The 18,398-nt window shown below is 40.5% G+C and overlaps 1 protein-coding gene across 2 annotated transcripts in view; it reads right to left on the bottom strand.

Moving 5' to 3' along the window:
* Positions 1-1,643: 1,643 nt before the first annotated feature.
* The window catches only part of TMX4 (thioredoxin related transmembrane protein 4), a 57,518-nt gene continuing 40,763 nt past the window's right edge, over positions 1,644-18,398 (bottom strand). Inside the window, exons 7-8 of one of the 2 annotated variants that reach the window (XM_084622533.1) lie at positions 9,465-9,528; positions 1,644-6,428 (exon numbers count right to left, since the gene is read on the bottom strand). In XM_084622533.1, coding sequence (XP_084478659.1) covers positions 6,121-6,428; positions 9,465-9,528 — 372 coding nt within the window. In that variant the 3' untranslated portion in view covers positions 1,644-6,120. The remainder of the gene's footprint in view (positions 6,429-9,464; positions 9,529-18,398) is intronic. The other variant, XM_084622534.1, reaches the window with a different exon arrangement.

Here is an 18,398-nt window from a genome sequence, read left to right as displayed (position 1 = left end):
CTGTGATTTTTATATTTTTTATAAAATGTATATATATTTAAAGCCACATAATCATATACCAGTCAAGGAATCAGCTACTAAAAAAGTTATTTTAAAAAAAAAAACACTGCCTTCTCCATTCCACAAAGCAGGCCTGTCTAATGAAACGCTGAGGGAATACTGAATTAATATTTTATAAGTGTTGATAAAGATTTGAGAGTGCTTCAGTTACTCAGTAAGTATTCTCTCTCGGGCCCCCGATAGTTTAGTTTAATGAGTGTCTGAGAAGCTGTGGTAAGCAATGATAAAGTGTGAGGAAATCCCTACTTTCCTGTACTACTGAGCCACTCACCAAATTGAAAAGATCTTTGTCCTCAATATTTCACTTAGGCTCAGAGTTTATACTCTGAATAAATGGTAATGGCTCCCTATTAACTTCTAGGATGGTAGTGCTTTCAGGCTAACTCCACACTGGCCTTTGACACTGTAGCTAGCCACATTTTTATTATAGTGGAGAACAAACATTTGATGCTGAGATTCAAACCATGGAGCTGTACAGAATATTCACACTGAACCTCAAATGCAGACAGCTTGAGCCTCGATACCTGGATTTGAAAGTCTCTCTGGAAGTCAATTAAGTCAAAGAGGGAGGGAGCACAGATTGGTGAGAGAAAATGAAGGAGAGGAGTTTGATGTCAGATTTATAACCAAACACACATACACACACAGGTCATTTGACTTTGAGACTGTTCGAACCAAACTTAGTTAAGATAGCAAACCCTTTCACAAAAGCCACATGGGTCTAATTTGAGAAACATGCAGCCCAGATGTAAAGAGAAAGATCACTCATCTACAGCAAGTGAAAAGGTGACAGCTACACAAAACTCAGCTGCTTCACTCAAAGGGCATATGAGAATATTTTGATATGCATGAGTTTGCATCTCATGTTTCACTGTGTTTTGGATTAGAAAAATGCAAAACCTTAAAAAAATAAATTTAGTTGCAACCTGGTTTTGTATGAAGATTAGAACACAAACCCATCAGCTGTCTTACTTTCACTTGAAATTTCAGCCCACATTAGCAACTCTTTGGATAAACAAAGAGAGAGCTTTAACTTTGCACCAACACAAGAAACTACAAATTTCAACCACAGTGAATAAATAAGTCAGCATTTCAAAGAATTGCAAGAATTCTGTTTCCCTACTGAATATAAAAACAAATTTTACATCTCAAAATACTGAGCCATTTGGGATTACAAACTCCGTTGCTTTAAAAATAATTACTAGAACAACTAGATCTTAGGCTCTCTTATTTCCATACCTGAAGTTGGCTAAGGAAAATTATTTTATCAACTTCATAATTGGGTTTGCAGAGCTAATTATAAGTAGAATGTAGTATTAAATTGGTCAGATGTCATATCAATGGAACACTTAAAGAGTTAAAAATGATGTATAAATGTTACAAGCACATTATAGCCACACTGTGTGTTATAGATGGCTTTAAACATCAGCAAGTGTTGTAAAACTAACAATTGATTAAACATTATTAAAACATCTTAATTTATTAATCCTTTATAAACTATTTACAAACGCAACCTTGAGATACAGTGTGATTTTTCAATCAAATGTAATTGTGCTGAAAAATAAAAACTAGCCAGAACCAGATCATAAATAAAAAATTTATATGGAATTCCAGTACAAATACCCATGGCTTAAAGCCACAGAATTTTTAGTATAAAAAGTAATTTTGCATAACATTTCCATGAAAAAGCCATGTAACAAAAAATGTTGTCCAACAGAGTAATTATAGTCGAAGGTTTACACAGATTTTATTTCACTTGAAACTTTATCGGAAGCATAAGTAAAAAAGGCAAAGCTTCATTTGTGCCCTCTTTAGAAATGTAGCCTTAACATTTCAAGACTGACTTACTGGTTTGTGGATGCCTCATTTTTTGGAGGCTCTTGTTGAGACACTTTCAGGACATGATTGCCAGAACATGTTGAGCACCAGCCTCTGAAAAGTAAGTCTCTAAATTGGAAATCCAAAATCTCTAGTCACCCTTCAAAACTCTGCACTCCCCGTCAGCAGATCTTACCAGAGTTAACGGTGCTACAGTTACTCAAACCATTTCAGTCAATTGTGTGAACATCAGCCTCTTTTCAAAGACATTTTGTCTATATTCCAAATGCAAGGACAAATGCTACTTCTGTAAAGTGAATCAAAACAGAGGATGGAGGTGATGAGATGACACACAGTCTTCTCAGTTGGCACAAATGAGAGGTATTAATCCTTTAAATAACCCAGAAACACAGACGATGCTAAAATTGCAAGTCTAATACTGATGTAAACATTTCAGTACTACACTAACATGTCTTAAGGTTAAGAAGACATTTTTCAGTGAAAAGGTACACGCCTTCCATATATTATTCAAGACCAACACTGCTATTATTGCACGGTTACCACATTATTCATTAAGGAGAAACCTGCCTTTTATAATGCCCTTTAATACCACCTGTTACTTAAGCCGAAGAAAGAAAAGGAGTACTTGTGGCACCTTAGAGACTAACCAATTTATTTGAGCATGAGCTTTCGTGAGCTTCAGCTCACTTCATCGGATGCATACCGTGGAAACTGCCGAAGAGTAGATTTCCTCCACAAGCCAAGAGTTACTACTGTTTTGCTGCAAGTCTATCTGACAAAGAAAAATGACAATCTTAAAGCTGAGGTGTTATTAATGTCTGCACAGCACTTTGAGAAGTGTTCCATAAATACAATAATCAGACCCACTGTATTTCAACTCCATTTGCAGTACAAGAGATCAACTGTCAAACCAAAGCTAGCGCTAATCTTCCTTATTAGCGGGAATATGGAAATAAAGGGGCCACCATCTACAGGGTCTGATGTTTGAAACACCTTAAAATGAATGTTTCATCACTCAAACAATGTCAGATTCACAAAAAACATAACTGGGGGGGAGATGAACAGCTGCCATTTGGTATGTGCCTAAAGGTTTGCTGTTCTGGCATGAGTCCCACTTGCTTGTGTCCCTTCATCTACAGAGATTTCATGTCTTCTTTAGACCGGTTTTCACTGAATGCTTTCTACAGCCCGAACCTGAAACATGTGACATGCTCCTTGACTTGAATGGGAGTTACTTGAACATAAGGGACTGCAGAAATTTGTTTATGTCATTAAAGTTTTGTTGTTTCTCAGGACATCTTGTAATCCCTGCATCTTGTACGGCAATAAGCTTGTTATATAATTTGTTAAGATCTCTTAGTTAATGGAGACAGAGGTGTACCTCTTTGCAAGATTAACAGATTTTTCAACACCAGCATGTCAAGATTTTCAAAAACAGGTGCCTACAAAGTTACTCCACACTTAATTCTTAGGCACCTAAACGAGAGGAAGGTTTTTTTAAAGGCTATACACCTAGCATCTTGTACTGAAGTAACTGGGAGGTTCTAGATACTCTGTACTTTTGAAAATTAGGCCTCTAATTTAGATGCCTCAAGATGACTTTCTGAGGCCAACTTTAAGCTCTTATTTTTAAAAAATCTTTGCCATCACTTTTTGACATTTTTAATATGGACGTTTCTCTCCCTCCAAATCTTTTTGGAGCAACTCAAGACTCTATTCTGTAGGGAACACCCTTTTCTTTTTATATAGCACAAGTCAACGTTTTCAATTACTTCATGATGGACACAATCCCCTATATTTTCAGGTCAAGCAGAGTTTTAAATCCATGACTCATTGAAGATGTCATCAACTTGAATCTTAGTCAGGTCACTGAAGATATGACCCTTGGTCTGCTTGTCCTAGCCAGTTTTGGTGATTTTAATATTTCATTTTCCTATTCTTAAAATATTTTCCCCTCTCGCTGTATGATTTACCGACACAAACAAGGAAAACTGACTATAGAGGAAATTGTGAAATGGAGTATACACAGCTCTGTTAAAAGCACAGCCATGGTTTCTCTCCCCCCCAATCTCTTCCATTTACAGTAATCTTGCAACAGATGTAGGCAAAAATTAATTTTTTATATTGACTGTATCGCTTTAAAGACAATGGGCCTCAGCTACACAGCTGAAGCCCTTAGCACCACTTCTGAAAGTTTAGGGGACTGTGTCCAGGCAAGCCAAGCCATCTGCTCTCATTTTAGTGCACTGCAACAATTTCATTTCCATCATTTCTATTTCAGAATTTTCTCTGCATCTATCTTCTCTGCATCCAGAGGGCTGGAGAAAAGAGTCTAATCTTCATGGCTGTATGAACAGTCTAAATATCTGAGTATATGCAGAAGTACTGCCCCAATTCTGATCTCCTTTATGCTCAAGAGCTCAGTGAAGTTACACCTCTTTACACTTAGACAACAGACCAGAATCAGGCCCTATGACTGCAGGATTTATACTAGATTAGCAAATGTTGTACATTTGGAAACATTTAAAGAACAGTGAGACACAGTAAGTTAGATTGCTTTCTGCTAAATAAAATTTTCACATTAACAGTAAAACAATTCCCAAGACAGATGTAAACTGACCCTGTCAAGACTGATTGTCTCCAAGAAATCACCTTTGTGCACTGGTAATATCCCTTTTCTCACACAAGGGGGCAACCATCTTAATCTCACAGAACACTCCTTTTTCTCACAAAAGGAAATGAAGAGACTGATGCTAGATGGCCAGGTTTACGCAACATGGTCATTAAATATGCAATACAAAAGATGTAAACAACCTTTCTGCTTCTTATTATGCAATCTGGATCAGCATGCTGCCAAAGTGGGAATGTACAGGATTATCCTTTAGATATTCATTCACGTAATGGGATGTGGTTATTAAAAAAAATTCTTAATATAAGTCATGCTAACTAGAATGAATAAAATGCTGATCTCTTGAATAAACTCGACAGCATGGGGTGTTGTCAGCAGATTAGCTAATGAGCTGTTTCCACTTTATGCAGTTCAAAAGATGCATCTGAACGTAGACAAGACAGCAGTGTAACCAAAAACTATTTCTTTCATTTCCTGATGTGTTTTTCCCACTACTTCCGTCATTAAAGCCAGTACACTGGAGGTGAAACCATAAGTGGTTTTTCAGTTAATATTACTAAAGCAGTTCTGACTGCCAACTACTGTGAGCTGGGAACAGCAAAAAAAAAAAAAAAAAAATACTGCAGTTCTCCGCATATGACTAGCTTGTATTGGTAAGAAATATGGCATTTTACTGTTTTAGACACAAATACTTCTCACTGCAACATCTTAAAGGAAAAAGGTTACACTTTGGTAAAAATTCCTTGTTCTCACTAAATCATTTCCCTTCCAGCCTCTGAGATTCCAAACATGTCATTTCAAGCATCTAGTTGTCTATGTTCCATAGCCCAAGGTTTTTTGATGATTTTAAATTATTAAAATCACCAGCTGACTTGTGCACTATGCCTCTGAATAATCAACAGTTGAGAAGCTTTGGGTGCACTTCAAGCATAGAATAAAACTAGTTTCTGTTATAAAATTATGGTATAGTTTCAAAATATCTTCAGCAGAAAAAAACGAGAAAAAAAGCAACATAATGAAGGTGCTTCAGTTGAGTTGATGAAAGCAAAACCACTAAACACAAAGCTGTTTTAATGGAAGACAATTAAGGTGCCTCTGTCTGCTGTTTTATGATGTGCCTGATATTCTTATGGCATTTAAGGAACATATTCAGAGAGAAAGAAAAGGAAGTCAAGAGTCCTGCTAAGCTACTTCTTGTTAATGCAGGTTTGTGAATTCAGATTCTCTTGCCTCATCTTGCTTTGAGCAGTGTCTATAAAAGAGCACAAGCATGAACAACAAGCATCTCATTACCAAGTCTTTCATCCCATTGGTCACGTCCCCCTACCCCTTAAGTCTCTAAGCAGACCAAATTATACTTATGATTTTGATTGTCATGCCCAACGTAATATATAAAGGCGTGCTTATAAAAATGAAAATCTATGAGCAAACATTGGCTTAGAAAAAGGAAAGAAGAAAGAAGCCAGCTGATGCAGAGCAGAGGTTTCGCTTTACATAAACACAAACTACAAATCAAGTGTTTGGCTTCAGCTGCAGACCAGAAGGGCCCCAAATATTTCTTTGGTCCGAGTCGATGGAAAACACCAAGAAAACTATAGTCCATTGTCAGCCATCTGGCTTTTACGTTGCCTTACTGAGCTTTGGGTCTCTGAATCAGATGGAGGTTGTTCACAGATGTCTTCTGTCTCTTCTGTCCCTGATCCTTCATCAACGGCAGAATCGTCTTCTGAGCCATCCTCACTTGAATTGGCCTCTTCACTTGATCTGGCTCCATCTTCCCCATCTGAAATGTCCTTCTTTTCCTCTGCAGCCTCTTCTAACTCATTTGCTGATAACTCTTCAGCTTCTTCCACCTCTTCTACTGCTGTAAGCTCTGCATTCTCCTTTTCAATCCACTCTACTGAAACAAAATAAAGATTGAAAATGTTTAAATCATAGGGCAAGTCATCTGCTGAAGCCTCTTTTCTTGTTACCACACTATCACAAGAGTACAAAAATTACAAAATATGCTTTGTGAAAAGATCCTTGGTGTAATTCTAATGTAGCATCATCATCATCTCATTTTATTACTTTACTCTGTTTCTCTGTACTCTCAAACCTAGGTATAACTTCCACCCCCTTATAATTTGTCTGTTACTATTAGGAAAATATTTGTTTTCATTTTGTTCCTAATGGATTACAAGTTAACAGTAGCTCAATTTTATTTAGTTCCTTGAATGTCCACCGTCATCCTACAAGCATTAGCTGGAACATAAGCAACTCTGGGAATGCTTTTTGTTAGGTAATTGTAGCTATAGAGCCAATCTAGCAAACACAAAAAGCACATATTTGTGTAAATCTGTCATAAATATACTGTTCCCATTGTTTCTCAGAGTGATGGATGGCTTCATATTACATGAAGTATATTCTCCACAACTTTTAAATGTGGCCAGAGTGGGACCTAATTACTTAGCAGTATCACTTTAAATGATGCATTTGAGACACTCAGTTCATTATTTTCAATACTACTGAACCAAACCCAAAAACCTACCAGCAAACATTACAGAGATATTTATGATTCCATAAATCACATACATATATACAAATCAAATTTCTTTACCTCCAGGTATCAGTACAACTATGTCAAGATAAGATTCGTGGAATATGGTGTTCCAGAATCAAACCTAAACCTAGACACCATTAAATGATTAAATATTCACTGGGGACTGAGATTTTTGCTTTGTGCTCACTGCTACCACCATTACGTTTGTAGAGTGGAACCTTACTATAAGAATCTTCACACTGACAAGGTGGCAGGACTGTCTCCTTTATAAATCATATACAGTAGATTCCGCATATTAGCAACCCCGCTGGTTGCCAGCAAGAAGTTGCTTTTATCTGGCATTTGTCAATAAGTGGAAGGCAGGTTTGCAAGGCTGCAACCAGGGAAGCAGAGGGGAGAGGGGCTGCATTCCAGATGCTGCGGCCTTCTACAGGGAGCAGGGTGTGCTGCAGGCCCACAGTACTGCACAGTACCTCCCCCTGCACTCTCTGGGGATGGGGGTCTGCACATCCCAGCACTTCCTTCCCTGGGCACAGCCCTCCAGCAAGACACAGCCCAGAGAGCCCAGGGAGAGGTACCATGCAGCAGCCCCCCTGCGTGCTACTGCCCTGCCCGCAGCCTCCCTCCCTCCCAGCTCACAGACCCTTACCACCTGTGGGGTCCCAGTGCACAGGCAAGTTTGTGGGGCTGAAGCCAGGAATGACATGTCCCAGCACTTCCTTCCCTGGCGGCAGCCCTTAATAAGAAGCATGCCCATTGCCAATATCCAAATCCCATTAACACAGAAGTCATTGGGACAGGATTGGTTCCCAGCAAAATATTACTATTAACCAGATATCAATATCTGGGCTGCTATTAAGCAGAATCTACTGTATAAAAGTTTCTAAACCTTTCCAAAGGGCAGTTTCAACCCTCAGCTGCACATATTGCTTTCCATTAAAGTAATGGAGCGTTCTAAATATACTGGAGGGGATAATTCGGCCTTAAATGTGCTGAGACTACAGACAAAGATAATGAAATAATATTAGATTATTAAAGGTGCACTTTGTGCCATAAGAGGCAGCTTGGTCTACGGGATTGTCCCAGGGACTTGGGAGCCAGAAACTCCTGAGTTCTCATCATACGCTGCCATGGACTCACTCTATGCCTTTCAGAAAATCTTACACAGCAAATCTGCACCAAGTATGTCTTGAGGTACATCTGCCTCCTTTGCAGACCCAGTCAATCAATCAATCAATCAATCTTCTCGTTCTATTTTAGCAGCAACGATTGAGATGAACTCTACTAAGCAAGTGTCAGCTAAAATATTTAGTTCTGGTACTGAGGTAAGAGGCAGAAAACTTCCCAACTTGCAAGCGGGGCACACTGGATACGGAAGTAATTAATTACTATAAAACTGCATCACGCCAACTATTTTACATCTTTGGTGACTTTAAGCATCACAATACCCACTCTTGCAGACCGTATGTGAACGTAACTTCCACTTAAGTGTTGCAGAGGGAGGTTCATTTGGGTCCAAAGTGCAGTCTGTGTAATGTCTGCCTATATACAGAATGTGCATTAGAAAAATCCTGTCAGAGAGCAAGACTGCTTGTACCTTTAAATTAGACCAGTGGTTCCCAAACTGGGGTTCGCAGAATGTTACAGGGGGTTCGCCAGAAAAATTTCACTAATGGAGGCCAGAGGACCCCGGACATTGGAGGTAGCAGGTGGGACCTAGTTGCAGAGCAGTGAGCCCGAGCCCCAGGGAGAGTGGGGTCAGGCATCTGGGGCTGGCAGCCCAAGCCTCAGCGGAACCTGCAGCCCAAGCTCAGTGGAGCTCAGTTGACCAGGGCGGTCAACGGGGTCCAGCAGCAGGAGCCCCATGGAGTGCGGAGGAAATTTAAACTTAAATCCCCGGAAATATTCATTTTTAGGAGTGGGTTCATAAGATTTCACAATTTAGTGAAAGGGGTTTAGCAGGCTGCTAAAGTTTGGGAACCACTGAATTAGACAATTTTGTGGATAAGCATAAAACTGGGAATCAGGAGAACCATTTCTACTTCTGGCTCTAACATGGATTTCCTGATTGACTTGGGATGTTTTTTAGCCTCAGTTCATGTGCCTGTAAAATGGGACTACTACTACTTTTTCTAATAAGGCTGTTACAAGGCTAAACTCTTTGGTGTTTATAGAGTGCTTTGAGTTCCTCAGATGGAAGGACATGAAATCATAGTGTTGTTTACAACAGTAAATACAGACCCTTCTCAGACATGCATGAAGGAATTGCCTGTACTCAGAATTAGTCAGTTGCCATCAATGAATCTTAGAGGAAAGTTTTATCATGAAAAAAATGTACATTAGTAGGCATAAATCTTTCCAAAAATAGAATATCCAAGCATGTCGAGTGCTTACCGGATGCTTCTTCTCTGTACCTAGCCTTGGAAGGGCAAAGGCAGTCTGCAAGCAAAACCAATATCTGAGTAGAAGAAGAAAAAGTGTAATTCAGTAACTTAACCAGTAGGAATTTCTTATCTCACAGCCCCTGCAATATATCAGTCCCTTTGCACCACTGAACTGGGTTTATGAGCTTACAGTAAATTTAACCGGTGACCGGGTAATAAGAAGACTTTTTGAAGAAGACAGTGCCATCCTAAGTCATTGCTGTACTGGTCCTCCACAGTGCAGGGGCCTAGTTCTAATGTTTTCTCCTATATAATTACTTACTTTTACATTACGAAAGGGGTCACACTTTGTATTAAGAATGTTTATAAAAGGTTAATAAATGATTAGACCATTTTAATAAACAGGTACTTTTTTACAATCACACCTTACCGTAATGGTCTATAACACATTCTATTCATATCTAACATGGTTAATAAATGATTAATACATGTTCTAAGCATTTATAAATATACCCTTAATATCAAGTAAAGGATTATTTCAGTATTTGGAATTTATATTACTCCGCATCTGTTCCTAACTAATATCTACACAAAAGTAAAGTGGCAAATGCAACAGATGAATTTCTTCAACAGATGAAAGCAGAGAAAAACAACAATGGCAGTGGACAGGCTCAGATAGGTTTAACAGCTATCATAAGCGGAATCACATTCAGAAAGGAATTACTACTTTCAAATAATTCTATGGGTCATTTTCCTCTTCTCCTATCCTACAATAAGAATTCCAATAGCCTCACTTACCAAGAAGCAGAGGACGAAAAACAACCAGTGACTGGCAGTATAAATATCCACGCTTAAGCCCCTTGCCTTAATTTATAAAGAGGACAAAGCCTGGGAAACATTAATACTAAATACACAAAAATGGAGGAAGCAGAATAGGAGATGGTGCTGACAAAGTTACTAGCTTTCCATTGCTGTATGCTCAGCTTCTCTCATCCTACAATAATTCCAGTACAAGCAAGTAAGTAGACAGTACAACCAATGCAAAAAATGAGTTAGTCTAACCCTAAACAGCAACCTAGAAAAACTACAACCTCACAGGACAACAGCAGGTCAGGCTGTCACAATAAAGTACTGAACAGAGAACTACACAACAGACATGTCTGTATCAAGCTTTGAAGCGGATCCCCCCTTCCTAAAAACCATCATTCTTTTTGAGTATCTATTAATAGGTCTTCTATCCACTGAACAGTGGTCTTTACAAAGCTGACTGAAAACAACATTTTTTTCCATGCAACAGAATTTTAGAGACTTACAGAGAAGCTTTATCCAATTTGATTGTCTCCTTAACATCTAAGCTATAGAATTTCTTCTGGGAACTAAAGTAAATAGTTCAGAGAGAAATAGAAAACTCATGTGCTGCCAACATTGAGATGAAAAGTGTGCAAGAAACCAACACTGAGATGAAAAGTGTGCAAGAAACCGGAGGTTTATTCAAAACACTTGTAGGTGAGGTGGACCAATATCTCCTCTCTTCCAATAGAGAGCACAACTTAAATAGAGCTGGACAGGAAATGACCTTCCTGTCCCAAGAAAACTTGGTATTTCAAAAACATTTTCGTGTCCCATATCAGGACAGTCAAAATCTCAAATGTTTGCGAACTGATAATCTAGAAAAATATCAGTTTTGATCAATCTAAACATTTTGTTTCCACAATTTGGAAATGTTTTCTTTAGATTTTGACGTGTTAAAAACGTTTTATTGTATATTAACTTGCATATGGAAATAAGTCATGTCAAACCAAAAAAGCAGCCTTTTCATTTAGAAAATGCCAAATAGGACATTTTGACAATGCTGAAACTTCGCAAAAAAAAATGTGACATGGGAAATTCATCAAAATTAACTTTCCACTGAAGAGTTTGGGTTTTGCCAAATCTGCGTAACAACAGAAAAACGTTCTGTGGAAAAATTCGTGACCAGCTCTACTGAAGAAGGCTATTTGGGCAGAAAGAAAATGAAAGGCTGCCTTTACCAGAGTCTTAAAACAACAACCCATAAAATACCACGTTTAAACGTAAAGTTGGTCCCACTGAGGGAAAATAAGTGTGCTTACTGCGCAAATCATTAAGTTCTGGAGAAAAAAACAAAACAGGAAAGTGATATGAACAAAAAGGCACATTCCTCAGTGAAGTACCAAACAGCAGAAACAGTAGCTGTGAACTATTAGCACAGGGGTGGCCAACCTGGGGCTCCGGGGCCCCACGCGGCTCTTCAGACGTTAACACGCGGCTCCTTGTCCAGGCACCGACTCTGGGGCTGGAGCTACAGGCGCCAACTTCCCAATGTGCCGGGGGGTGCTCACGGCTCAACCCCCGGCTCTGCCCCCACTCCACCCCTTCCTGCCCCCTCCCCTGAGCCTGCAGTACCCTCGCTTCTCCCCCCTAGAGCCTCCTGCATGCCACAAAACAGCTGATCAGGAGGCGCAGGGAAAGAGGCGCTCATCGGCCTGGTGGGTGGGAGGCGCTGACGTGGGGCTGCTGACGTATTGCTGTGGCTCTTTGGCCATGTACACTGGTAAATTCTGGCTCCTTCTCAGGCTCAGGTTGGCCACCCCTTTATTAGTGATCAGCCCAAGATGCTCGGGGTGCATCTACACCACATGACAATATCAAAAGACACCTGCATCACATCTACCTGAGTGCTTACATTATTAACACCAGTGCAGAAAAATGGGTAAGAAATTACCTAGAGTAGACAGGCCTTTAAATGCTGTTAAAACAAAAATCAAGAACTTGTTGAAAAAGCAAACCTTAAACCTTAAAAAAAGAGAGTAAAATTTTCAAGGGCACCTAAGTGACTTAGGAGACTAAGTCCTACTGACTTCCAGCGAGACTAAGGGTCCTCAATTACTTATGGTCAAATTTTTAAAGGCACCAAAGTGGATCAGTGCTATTAGCAGACATCTGGACACTTCAGGCAAGAAATCTTCATTCAAAGAATGAAATGTGTGCATGTGTAGATAGAAACACAATGCATTGGCAAATCTACAGGCCTTACTCCTGAGGGAATTCTGCACCAAAAGATTTCAAATTCTGCAAATTTTATTTGTCAATAAATAAATGTGGCTCCAGCATGGCAGTGGGGAGCACATGCCACTACTGAGGAGGAGATCACCCTGAAGCCCTCACCTGCCCTGTTACAAGGACTCGGCAGTGAGGTTGCACCTGTCCCTGATACAGTGCAAGGGCTGGGCCTGCCCTAGAAACACCCCGGGGCGCCAGGTGTGGGTGGGCAGGCTCAGCCCAGCAGGATCCAAGTATAGAGGGGCTTAGTGTGGGGGGATCCAGATGTGGTGTGAGGGGTTACTGTGCGAGGCAATCTGGGTGTGGGCGACACAGTGGGAGATCTGGATGCGCAGCGGCTCGTTGGGGGGTACCAGGTGAAGGTGGCTGGGACTCGGGGTGGTGGGGGGGGGGGCTGTGTGGGGGCTCCAGGTGCTGGGGAATTGGGGCTTGATGGGGTAGAGGTCCAGGTGCAGCTGGTTTGGGATCAGTGGGGTGGGAGTCTGGGTGTGAGGGGCTCGTCGGAGGGGTTCAGGTGTAGGGCTTGTCAGGGTGAGGGTTCAATGGGCCTGCTTAACGGGGAGCTCCAGCTGCTACTGTGGGGTTGCCGCATGCTGGGATCCCACTTCCCTTATCCCCGTTTTCCCTCCATCTCCCTGCCCTCACTCCCATATTCCCCTCCCCTGCCATATTTCATCCCCCTTCCTTCCCACCCCCTCGCCCCCCCCCCACATTACCCAGCCCCACCACGGGCACTCACTGTTGCACAGAATAGAAAACAGGAAGGCTCCCAGCACAGAATGGGACCACGACTGGCACTAGATCCAGGAGGCAGCATTCAGCTGCAGAGCCAGCGGAGCCCAGACACAGACTCCTTTGGATGAGCAGCTCTGTGCTAGTGGAATGAGGGGGGGGCAGTGGCATGTGCCCCCTCCCTTGCCTCGCCTCTGTTTGGAGCGGGGCAGTCCCCGCAAAAAAACTGCGCCCATCCCCGGGCGGCTTCCCTGCTATTTTCTGCAGGGAAAGGCAGGAAATCTACGGGAGAGGGGAGGACATTTTCTGTAGGCATGTAGTCCCGCAGAATCCCCCCAGGAGTAACTGGCGCATTGGTATAAGCTATAGCAGCGTGACTATTCCATTTGCCTGTTACATGTTGCACCACTGTCATCCAGCAAAAGAATCTAATGGACATATGAGCTTCAGAGCTGGAAGAGGGACTGAAGACGCAAAAACTCTTGATCTCAGGAGATGAAGGTCCTGCGTGAATCAAGCCACATTTCCACTGACAAGGTAACAATCATATCAGCCTGTAATTTGTCAACTCCCTCAAAAACTTCTTTCAGTTGCTTTTTGCAGTGTTGTCGTCACTGTGTTAGGTGACGACAACACTGATACTACAAAGACAAGGTGGGTGAGGTAATCTCTTTTATTGGACCAACTTCTGTTGGTGAAAGAGACCAGCTTTCAAGGTACACAGAGCTCTTCTTCAGGTCTTCAGTTGCTTTTGTAAGTTCATTGCTTCTCTGTAGAGATGCGAGGTGTAAAATGCAGGTTATGTTTTCATCAAAGACCTCCTCATGTTCAGTACATATTTATGGGAACGGGATGCAAGCAGACAACTTCCTGAGATTCCTGTCCCTGAGAAGTTGCGGTATTTATCCTCCTCGTTCAGTAAGCCAACAATGGGTGGTCAAAGACTCTTCTAACTTCCACAGTGTGCTCTGGAGGGCAGTGTTTAATGTTATTTTTTCCTCTAAGAGGTTTGAGTAGCATGCTGAACACACTAAAAGTTTAGGTTGCTTGCATCATAGAAGTGACCTACTTTCTCATTTTCTTTTTGTTGTGTGAGCAAAGACCTCCTTATACTTCTCTGCATTCCTGGGTTACAGTCAGCAATTTGGATGCAATATTCTGCAAGTTACTTTTCAGACTCAGAATAAATACCAGTAAGTAGGAACATATTTTTCCATTCAACCACCATCTTACAATAATGCCATGTTGATTAATTTAATCCTTTAATTTTCCCTTTATTGCTTCACTAGCAGTATCTAACATTGGATTTACAAGCTTAAATCTGTCTCGAGAAGTACATCCAGTAAGAAACACTTCAGTTATGTCTTTAAATTACTCGTTTTGTGCTACACTGAAGGCCAAGTTAGCAGATACGACGGTTGCAACATTTTTATCAAATTCACTGCTTTGCCACGCAGTTTTTGAGACAATTGCTAATTGTTCTTTGCTATTTTTGGATGGCAAACGTGCACTGAGAAGGCTCCTGAATGATGCTGATGCACCGCTGAAAGGCATCGAGAACTTAATTATTGTGGCTACACTGCAAGGGCAATGGCCTATTCGCCTCAGACAAAATTTCGAGTGCAACATCAATGGAGTTTCCCACAATCAAATCATTGCAGCGCTTTCTCAGTAATTATTTCAGGAAGTTTTCTGGAGGGAGAAGAGATGTAAGGTTAGTATACAAGGCAAGCCATGTGTCCAAGCCTACAGTGAATCTCAGCATGAGACTTTAATCCATGTTCCATGAAAGGAACACGAACAGTAGGGTCATGACTCAGACGGTTGTCTTCTTTTTGCTGGGAACCTGCAGCGTAAGTGGTGATTCCCAAGCTAAATGTTAACCTCTTTTTCCCCCTCATCCTCTTCCTTTATCTAAACGATCTCTTTTTCCCCCTCTGAAGACTCACATTTGTTCGACGTTGAGGAATGAGTGAGAATTCCATGTTTTCATTCTAAAGAAGCTAAAAAGTGCTGTAGGGAAGTGCTGCTGGAGCCAGGGTATTTATATGGACAGTTCCCTTCCTCCTGCTTCCTTTGTGTAGGGCACGTTGAAATGGCTTAGGCTAGGAGAAAAGGAAACGTCCAACAAATAAGCGAGGCTCTTTACAGCAAAGAGCTGACGTAGGGGGTGTTATTTATTTGCAAGGCCTATGAAGTGTTTCTATCCACTGGATAATTATCCAAGTTATTTTTGCATAGAATATTTTCACCTCCTGCTATGGCTTTTTGTTTTGTTTTTTTACACAAGGCTTTGCTGTCGGAGTAAGTTGTGACTTAAACTGCAAACACCATCTTATCACTTCTCAAAAAGTGCACCATGTAAGTGCTCAAACCAAAATTTATATATAAACAGTAGAAAAAGAAAAACAAGAAAATGGTACTATATATTTCAAGAAACAGATCTTCCAGTCAGTACAAAATACAGTTTTTCTAGAAGTAATGGCAAACAAATGATCCACCAGCTGAAACTTTTCACCTTCATCCATTTTTGGGTAATAAATGTATTCTGTTTCTTGCTAGCTGTGAATCTAATAAAAAACACCCATTTGATTCACATCCAGTTAGCAAGGGTACATTTACTACTTAAAAGAACACGCAGACATCTAAATGTAATAAAACTTATAATGCAGGACATTCATCTTTGCACAGGTTATACACTGGTGCCCACAATGTGCTGCATATATCGAAGGATAGAGAAACACACAATACATACTCCGCTTCGATACAATTACAGCTCTGTTATAATTAAATTCTCAGAGCCCTTTATTCAATCCCAATCCCAATCCCAGCAATCTGTGCTCAGGACCTAAGGGGAACGCCCAAAAGGTGGCTTTAAACCATCTCTTAGGCCAGTCAGGGGTCTAGTTCAGCCCCTGATGCTGCTTGGCAACCAGCACACAAAGCTTATTTTGCCAGTAGATCACTGGACTACAACAAAACTACAGCTATGCCTCCTACTCCAGCCATACTCTCCATGCCAGGGGCTGTGAGGTGAGTGTATGATGCTGGCCACACCATCTTGGGGAGGACAGGTGAATATTCAGTTGTCCAGTTAAAGCTGCTTTATATAGCCCCTTCCCAACGCTGAAGCAGTGCAAAGGCTTGTTGTATTACTTTAGATGGACTACATGAGCCAAAGGTGTAACATAACCTGGTCACTGTCTAACACTGAACAGTGTTAAACAAGGTTCAGGGTTTGGTATACAGAGACCGTGGCCTCCTTAGTACCATGGCAAACACACTATTAAAAATCTTTTTAACCTTTTATTAAAGATAAAGAAAAGAAGAAAAGGCAGTTAAAGCATTGGTCATGTAAAGTACTGCGTAAGGCTTTCATTTTAACAACATCCCTCGCTCCCTTTCCCTTTATCTGGAGAGGGTTTTTAGAAGAAAAAAAAACCCTTGTTTGACAGTCCCTTAGATGATACCAAAGTTGGTAAAGTAACTGTCTTTTTGGAGAAAAGCAAAGAAATTAGTTGAGACAAGGTGGAGCTGTTACTGTTAAAATCCAATCGCATTTCATCCTTATGTTGTTTGGGATTCAGCTGGAGCCAGCAGAGGTGGCAACGTCATCTGGGTTCCTCTCTGGCCTGGTCTGGGCAGGACCTCTCTCAGGATCAGGGTGATGAAGGCCTGGGGTCCCAGGAGATAGCCCAAAAGGGAATGTTGGGTGGAACAGCCCATCCCCTCATTCTTTTGTCCACTAATTAGGCCTTATAATCCAACACACCAATTTTGATTGATTAATTTTTCTGGTCTTACACTTTCTCATTTCCAGGCATGATCTTAACACAGTCCTTGAGTTATATCACTAGGCCTTTTTGTTTGGACTAATTCAGTCTGTCTTCCTTTTCCCACCAATATTTGTCATTATAGGCTATTGTGACATCTTATGAACTTTCACGTAATTGTTAGTTCAGCTGTAAAAAGTAAGGAAAATGTGAATACCCAGTTAACACAAGAGGCTCCAGAATCTGGCCCTCAGCATACAGGTATGTTACCAATGTTGTACAAGTCTCTACTGTAAGTACTTTTTTCAGCAACTGTAGTTCTGTGACCATCTGGGGATTTCAGAATACTCTTGGGTGTCAGTTTTGCTCAGTGACAACAGATGGCAATGTCACAGATACTTGATTTTGATTCACCAACGGGGACTCAAACCAGGATGGAACACATGGACGAAACAGTGGGAAATTAAGTTTTAATATAGACTAAAATATCAAAACAGAGAAATTATGAACCACTGTTAAAAGCAAACATCTTCATACACAATGGAATTACAGAAAGCCTCTTTCAAGCTGGGTTCCTTCCCCCCCCAAAAGACCAAAAGTCAAACCTTGAAATTTAATGAATTATAACCTCACAGAGTGAATCAAAGTGACCTTATGCTTTCAGTATAACTAATCATTAGTATAAGATTATTTTTCACTGTTTCTGTTTTTTTAGCAATGGTATGGGTAGATATGGCACTTCAAGCACTACAATGCTACATATATCTCCATTCCACCTACCATACACAATCTTTTCCACAGTGACTGTGCTTTCAGAAAAACTGAATCAGATGGATATGTAAAAGATCAAAATATTTACCTGTAAACATGGAAACTTTCAATATAATGGTACATCTTGTGAAGTTATTTACTGCTACTTAATTTTAGTCAATTTAAAAGAATATTTTTACTCCATCTATGAAGATAAAGGTCAAATAAAACCTAACCTGATTGAACCAATGAGTCCTGATCCCTGCTTAAGATAATTACTGAAGCCAAAAGAAGGCTCTGCTCTAGAATGGATAATATTTAAACCCACAACAGGAATGGAAAAGAGGAAAGCGTTTGTACAGTTCTACAAGTGTTGCAAGATGGTCACACACGAGATCAGTGATTCCTTCTTAAAGTAGGGAAGAGGTGTGTGATTACATGACAATTTACAGAACAGAAGAGCTTGACTATTTAATAAACTGCTATTTATGAAATCATTACATTTTGAAACAGTATTAAAAGAGCTAAAATAATTAAATGTCTATTACTTCTTTTCAAATCTTTTTTTGGTTTGTCAAATAACCAAGACAACTTTAGGATTACCCCCA

This window comes from Lepidochelys olivacea (genome assembly GCF_965140295.1).
Source record: "Lepidochelys olivacea isolate rLepOli2 genome assembly, chromosome: 3".
Classification (NCBI taxonomy): Eukaryota; Metazoa; Chordata; order Testudines; family Cheloniidae; genus Lepidochelys; species Lepidochelys olivacea.
The sequence above is the reverse complement of the archived record's forward strand: the minus strand, read 5'-3'. Positions and strand labels throughout refer to the sequence as shown.